The sequence below is a fragment of the Sardina pilchardus genome, chromosome 20, assembly GCF_963854185.1.
Source record: "Sardina pilchardus chromosome 20, fSarPil1.1, whole genome shotgun sequence".
Lineage (NCBI taxonomy): Eukaryota > Metazoa > Chordata > Actinopteri > Clupeiformes > Clupeidae > Sardina > Sardina pilchardus.
In genome coordinates this window covers 31,448,568-31,456,067 of record NC_085013.1, presented here as the reverse complement: position 1 = coordinate 31,456,067, position 7,500 = coordinate 31,448,568, and the positions used below count along the sequence as shown (strand labels likewise).

At 46.2% G+C, this 7,500-nt stretch overlaps 2 protein-coding genes across 3 annotated transcripts in view; one reads left to right on the top strand and one right to left on the bottom strand.

Annotated features, from left to right (window-relative positions):
* reep1 (receptor accessory protein 1) overlaps positions 1 to 2,433 on the top strand; it is a 22,021-nt gene extending 19,588 nt beyond the window's left edge. Inside the window, exon 8 of one of the 2 annotated variants that reach the window (XM_062523819.1) lies at positions 2,001 to 2,433. In XM_062523819.1, coding sequence (XP_062379803.1) covers positions 2,001 to 2,075 — 75 coding nt within the window. In that variant the 3' untranslated portion in view covers positions 2,076 to 2,433. The remainder of the gene's footprint in view (positions 1 to 2,000) is intronic. The other variant, XM_062523818.1, reaches the window with a different exon arrangement.
* A 2,877-nt stretch (positions 2,434 to 5,310) lies between these two features.
* Positions 5,311 to 7,500, bottom strand: part of mrpl35 (mitochondrial ribosomal protein L35) — a 2,789-nt gene continuing 599 nt past the window's right edge. Inside the window, exons 2-4 of the mRNA XM_062523823.1 lie at positions 7,480 to 7,500; positions 6,330 to 6,474; positions 5,311 to 5,667 (exon numbers count right to left, since the gene is read on the bottom strand). The exon at positions 7,480 to 7,500 is cut by the window's right edge and continues 172 nt beyond it. Of these exons, the coding sequence (XP_062379807.1) occupies positions 5,479 to 5,667; positions 6,330 to 6,474; positions 7,480 to 7,500 (355 nt within the window). The 3' untranslated portion in view covers positions 5,311 to 5,478. The remainder of the gene's footprint in view (positions 5,668 to 6,329; positions 6,475 to 7,479) is intronic.

The window sequence follows — 7,500 nt, the reverse complement described above, 5'->3', positions numbered from 1 at the left end:
CAGTTCGGGCTCCTTTTGCCTGAGTTGCTGCATCAGTGCGGCGCGGCATGGAGTCAATCAGGTGTGGCGCTGCTCAGGTGTTATGGAGTCCATCAGGTGTGGCACTGACCAGGTGTTATGGAGTCCATCAGGTGTGGCACTGCTCAGGTGTTATGGAGTCCATCAGGTGTGGCACTGCTCAGGTGTTATGGAGTCCATCAGGTGTGGCACTGCCCAGGTGTTATGAGAGTGCAGGTTGCTCTGATCGTGGCCTTCAGCTCTTCTGCGTTGTTGGGTCTGGCGTATCGCATCATCTTCACAATAGATCTTCTATGGGATTATGGTCAGGCGAGTTTGCTGGCCAGCTAAGAACAGGGACACCATGGTCCTTAAACCAGGCACTGGGAGCTTTGCCACTGAATGCAGGTGCCCATATAGGTATCTATATGACTCTGCAGGTGCCAAGTCCTGTTGGAAAATGGAATCTGAATCTCCATGAAGTGGGTCAGCACAGGAAGCAGGAAGTGCCCTAAAACGTCCTGGTAGACGGCTGCGTTGACCCTGGACCTCAGAAAACACAGTGGACCAGCAGATGACATGGCACCCCAACACCAGCAGATGACATGATGGCACCCCAACACCAGCAGATGACATGGCACCCCAACACCAGCACTGACTGGGGGAACTTTACACTGACTTGAAGCAACATGGACTCTGTGTCTCTCCTCTCCTCCTCCAGACTCTGTCTCTCCTCTCTTCCTCCAGACTCTGTCTCTCCTCTCTTCCTCCAGACTCTGTCTCTCCTCTCTTCCTCCAGACTCTGTCTCTCCTCTCTTCCTCCAGACTCTGGGACCTTGATTTCCAAAGGAAATGCAACATTTACAGAAGAGCAGAACTTTGGACCACTCAGCAGTCCAGTCCTTGACACAGCTGAACCCCATGTCCTGCATACATCTGTGTGGCTGAACCCCATGTCCTGCATACATCTGTGTGTGTAGCTGAAACCTGCATATGCTGTGTGGCTGAACCCCATGTCCTGCATACGTCTGTGTGTGTAGCTGAAACCTGCATACGTCTGTGTGGCTGAACCCCATGTCCTGCATACATCTGTGTGGCTGAACCCCATGTCCTGCATACATCTGTGTGGCTGAACCCCATGTCCTGCATACATCTGTGTGGCTGAACCCCATGTCCTGCATACATCTGTGTGGCTGTACCCCATGTCCTGCATATGTCTGTGTGTGGTGGTTCTTGAAGCTGGGTTTTGTTTCACAATCCTCTCCAGGGTGTGGTTCTCCCTACTGCTCCAGGGTTCTCTTTACTGCTCCAGGGTTCTCCCTACTGCTCCAGGGTTCTCTTTACTGCTCCAGGGTTCTCCCTACTGCTCCAGGGTTCTCCCTACTGCTTGTACACTTTTTCTACCGCATCTCTTCAATGACGTTTTGTAGCCTACAGAACTAGTGCTGTTTTAAGAGTCTTCCCCATGATTGTGTAGCCTACAGAACTAGTCGTGTTTTAAGAGTCTTCCCCATGATTGTGTAGCCTACAGAACTAGTGCTGTTTTAAGTTAATTAGCTGATTAGAGTGCGGCCAAGACACCAGGTGTCTTCAAAATTGGACTTTTTCACAATATTCTAATCAGTTGTCAGTTATAATCATCAAAATGTATCAGTCTGTGTGGAATGAATGTATACATTATACAAGTTTCACTTTTTGAATGGAATTGCTGAAATAAATCAACTTTTTGATGATATTCTAATGATATGACCAGTGCTGGGCTGAAATGTGTTTGTGGAGGGGAGCTTATGAAACAGATGGATCTATAGGGAGACATCTGACATCTGTATTCCGTGTGTGTGTGTGTGCGTGTGTGTGTGTGCATGTGTGGGTGATCTGATCTAATTTGCCCTTTTTCTCCCTTTCTCTCCTTACATCTCTCCTCTCCTCTCCTCCTCTCCTCCTCCTCCTCTCTCCTCCTCCTCCTCCTCTCCTCCTCCTCCTCCTCCTCTCTCCTCCTCCAGCCTCCTCCTAGGTCGCAGCGTCCGGTCACCAGGTCGCGGTCGAAGAGCTCCCTCTCAGGAAGTGAGGTCATGTGATCCTGACTCCGCCCCTCGGCTGTCCTCTCTGAGCTCTCGACCAATCATGCCTCCAGACAAGCGCAGCCGTGGCAACCAAAGTGATGCGAAAACACAAGCGCAGCCTTGGCAACCAAAGTGATGCGAAAACACCTTTGACCTTTGACCTCTGTAGGCAGGGGTCAAGGGTCAGCGTGCAGCGAGCCCTTTGCTCCAGTCGAGCACCTCTTCTCTTGCATCCGTATGGATTGTGTACATATTGAGTGAGTGTATACGGTGTGTGTGAGGAGTGGAGAGTGTGTGTGAGTGTATCACTGACTGCTGTCTGTGGGGTCTGCTCAGGGGCGGGGCTTGTCTAAGGGGCGGGGCTTGTATATGGGGCGTGGCTTGTATATGGGGCGGGGTTTTGACTGAGAGAGGGCAGAGCCCTGGCCAACTGCTGCCTGCAGAGTGTGTGTGTGTGAATATATGAGTGAGTGTGAGACCGAATGTGTTAGTGTGTGTATGTGTTGTCCTCAGTAGTAAGCTGTGTGTGTGTGTGTGTGTGTGTTATTGACATGCCTTTATGATTGTAATCATTATGATGAAATGTAATTCCTGTAAGAAAGACAATGTATAATTCTCAAAATTTCTTTCAAAATGCCCCATCAAGGTTTGGGTGTGTTTGTGTGTGTATGTGTGAGAGAGAGAGAGAGAGACAGCTGATCATTTCAGACATGCAGTGCTTTTGTGCTAAAGCACTATAACCTCACTAAAGCTGCAAAGTAATTTGCGATTTGAACTAATGCCATTAGCTAACAACCACGGCTGCAATTAATCATGCAGCTCACACCTCCGTCACTGCAGTTAATCTGGTCACATCTATAATGTCTGTGCTGCAGTTAATCTGGTCACATCTATAATGTTTACACTGCAGTCATCTAGAATGTTTACACTGCAGTTAATCTGGTCACATCTATAATGTTTACGCTGCAGTTAATCTGGTCACATCTATAATGTCTACGCTGCAGTTAATCTGGTCACATCTATAATGTCTGCGCTGCAGTTAATCTGGTCACATCTATAATGTCTACGCTGCAGTTAATCTGGTCACATCTATAATGTTTACACTCATGTCATCACTATAGCTGTCTGAAAAATTGCAATTAGATGTTTTCCCAAATTGTGCAGCCCTAACACACACACAGACACACACACACACACACACACACACACACCAGTCTTACAAATGGTGCAGTCCTCCAGTGAGGTTAGACTCGTAGCTCAACACCAATGAATCTCAACAATTCAATCATTAGCACTGATCACTGATCAATATCTCAGTTCGAAAAAAAGATAAAGATTTTCTACAATATGGAATTCTCTTGCCGAATGTAATGTTGATTTGGATATTGCCGAATGTAACTTTATTCCTATTGGTGGCTTTGCCAGCTCAGTGTGTTGGGTCTCTAACCCACTCTAACCCCTCCCGCTTCCCACTCTAGCTCCTCCCACTCCACTCTAGCTCCTTGGTCCCTCTGACTCTCAGGGCCGCACAGTAGGCAGTCAAGCCAATAGTGTCAGAGTGTGTGTGTGTGTGTGTGTGTGCGTGTGTCTTAAATGCATCTGTGAGTGTGTGAAATCACGCCAATAGTGTCAGAGCGTGTGTGTGCGTGTGTCTTAAATGCATCTGTGAGTGTGTGTGTGCGTGTGTCTTAAATGCATCTGTGAGTGTGTGAAATCTGTCACTGTGAATTCAGCATTACTTCCCTGCATGCACATTTCTACCAGCCTTTCAGTCTCATTGTAACATCACTAAACACACACACACACACACACTCTCTCTCTGTTTTTACAGACTATCATTTGAAGAATGATGTACATGCACACCATACTTTATGCCAGCTAGAGCATTCATTTCACTACTGTGTGTGTGTGGGGTTGTGTTCATGCATTACTAGTGTGTGTGTGTGTGTGTGGGGTTGTGTTCATGCATTACTAGTGTGTGTGTGTGTGTGTGTATGCGTGGGGTTGTGCAAGCTACAATAGCTGCATTGCTAGTGCGAGTATGTGTGCTTCACCTCAGGTTCATGTAGTGGCAACTATGTTCACACTTGTGCAATGTCCACATACACACATGCTTCTCTTGTGCAATGTCCACATACACACATGCTTCTCTTGTGCAATGTCCACATACACACATGCGTCTCTTGTGTCTGTGAAGCTTCAGTAGCCTAGCGACACAGGACGTGAGGACTTTGAAGAGCACTGTAGACTTGCCTCTGTGGCCAGAGAGGGTCCGTAATGATCTTTGGTGTGTGTGGCTGCTCTCTTCTGCTTCCCCTTCACCTAATAAAGTCAAGATGTCACTGTGTACAGTAACATGCGTCACTGCATAAGATGTGTCACTGCAGAGGATGTGTTGAAGCATAAGATGTGTCACTGCATAAGATGTCATTGCATGCCATAAAAGCACTGAAAGGGAGCAGTGTGAGTTCTCTAGTGATGGTGTCCTGTGTTCCGTTTGTGTGTGTGTGTGTCTGAGCGTCAGTAGATGTGACATCAGCTTGCTTTAGTTCCATGGGGAAAGTATGGCTGAAGCAGCCATCTGGACAAATAGCTCAGAATGCCTACTTAGTCAAGCAATAGCTAGCCCATTCAGCTGCTAACTTGACAGTAACTCAGCAGCAAGTTAGGATGGCGGCTAACTGGGCAGCTAGCTCAGATAGCTCCTAACTCCACTGTTAGCTCGGATAGCTCCTAACTCCACTGTTAGCTCAGATAGCTCCTAACTCCACTGTTAGCTCAGATAGCTCCTAACTCCACTGTTAGCTCAGATAGCTGCTAACTCCACTGTTAGCTCAGATAGCTCCTAACTCCACTGTTAGCTCAGATAGCTGCTAACTCCACTGTTAGCTCAGATAGCTCCTAAATGGGCAGCTACTGTAACCAGAGACACTTATATATGGAAAGGACTTTGCTGTAACTCAGATAGCTGCTAACGCCACTGCTAGCTCAGATAGCTGGTAACTCAACTGATAGCTTAAATAGCGTTCAATTCAGTAGCTAGCTCAGATAGATGTGAACTTAGCAGGTTCTAAGCTGAAACACTAGCCCTTAAGAGCTCGCTCTCACACACACACACACACACACACACACACACACACACACACACACACACACACACACACACACACACACACACACACACACACACACACACACACACACACACACACACACACACACACACACACACACACACACACACACACACGGTCTTCCTTCTTTATTCACGACAGAAGAGCATGAACATAAATTAATCCTTTATTTATTCATGACAGAATGACGTAACTGAGCTAAATGACATTTGAAAGTTTGTTTAGACACAAATATGAATATTTACACACACACACACACACACACACACACACACTTGTGTGTGTCACCACCTGGGGTTGACCCGGTCGTGGTACTTGAGGTACGGGTCGTTGAGGTACCAGGTCCTCCTCTTCCAGACCCGGCTGGTCATCTTGTCCAGCAGCTTGCTCTGCGTCTTGTTGCAGAACACGTGCTCACGCAGACGCTTCTTACGCGCCGGCATCTTCTTCCACAGCTTCTTCTTGTAGCCCGCCTACAACACACACACACACACACACACACACACACACACACACACACACACACACACACAGTTATATACATACAGTTATATACAGCTTCTTCTTGTAGCCCGCCTACAACGCCTACAACACACACACACACACACACACACACACACACACACAGTTCTATACATACACATATCAGAATCAGAGTCAGCTTTATTGGCCAGGTTTGAGTAAACAAGGGATTTGGCTCCGGTTCATCTTAATCTTTGCTGTCCAGTACAACACTCAACAATACTATAGAAAAACAGCATGAATAGAACATATTAGAATAGCTTCTTCTTGTAGCCTGTCTACAACATACACACACATACAGTTATATACACACACATACAGTTATGTACACACACATACAGCTTCTTCTGACTGAAAGTATTGATCTTACATAAAAAGTCATTTTACAGTGTGTCTCCTGGGTACGATAGGTACACCTGATCATTTTTTCAGAACTGCTTGAGACTCAAGTGTGTGAGCCCTGGTTGAGACCCAAGTGTGTGAGCCCTGGTTGAGACCCAAGTGTGTGAGACTCAAGTGTTTGAGCCCTGGTTGAATTGATGTGGAGTGACCCAGGAGGAAGCACCAGTTCTCATCCGTCACGCGTGAGAGAGGAAGTGAAAAGTCGACTCACCTTCCTGTGGAGCCAGAGGCCGCAGTGCAGCCGCAGGAAGCGCTTGGGCACGGAGTGGCAGGACTTGCGCTTGCCGTACTTCAGGCTGTAGTACGTCAGACTCCTGCTAGGGGGCGCCAGCGCTGCAGGGAGCAGTGGGAGGACGCTGCAGGACCACACCCACAGGACATGGTCATCTCCATGACAACTCAATTATATATTTGATTTATAAAGCGCTTAAGAAAGTATATATGGTTATGGTATTGATTTATAAAGCGCTTAAGAAAGTATATGTATATGGTTATTATGGTATTGATTTATAAAGCGCATAAGAAAGTATATGTATATGGTTATTATGGTATTGATTTCTATAGCGCCTAAGAAAGTATATGTATATGGTTATTATGGTATTGATTTATAAAGCGCTTAAGAAAGTATATGTATATGGTTATGGTGTTTAGCAGATGCCTTTGCCCATACAAATAACAATACAAAAGTTGCATCTACCAGCAGGGGGGCTACGTGATGTGATTCTGTGGGGTCAAGGGAACCTCGTCAGGATGCGTAGTATCCTAAATCCATGAAATAACTGGCCTTTAAAAAATAAAAATCTGCCTGTGGGAATTTACCATAGGAGTGTGTATACTTTCTATATTTACTTCACAAAGAAAATTGGTGTCCTTAAAGGTTGTTTTTTTCCTCAGTTATTTAATCAAGGCATTAAGGTACATTTCCAAATGATGATTTTTGTTTGTTATTTCTCTTTTTAGTCAACTGTAGCATGGGTTCATAAACTCATGAGCACAGCTGTATGTCTTGCTTGTCAGCTAGGAGGCTAGAGTCTGATCGGAGTGTGTGTGATGGTAGATACAGTGAGAGCAAGTGTGTTAAATAAATAGGCGAGTCCACTGAGGGATTTCAACACGTCTCCCACTGTATCCAACACTATAGCCCAGAGATGATCCAACACACACCACACACACACCACACTTCTATCATTGGAACAATGCCAAAGAAAGCAACCTTGAGAAAATGAAAAAAAAACAAAAAAACCTGCATGTGATGAGAATCCCGCACAGGAGGCGGGCGTGCTGTGTAGCCAAATAACTTCCACAAATAAACAAGTCGGGACATAAACAAGTAAACACAGCTGGATGCATGCTGCTCTTACCGGCTCAGCAGACCACCCTGC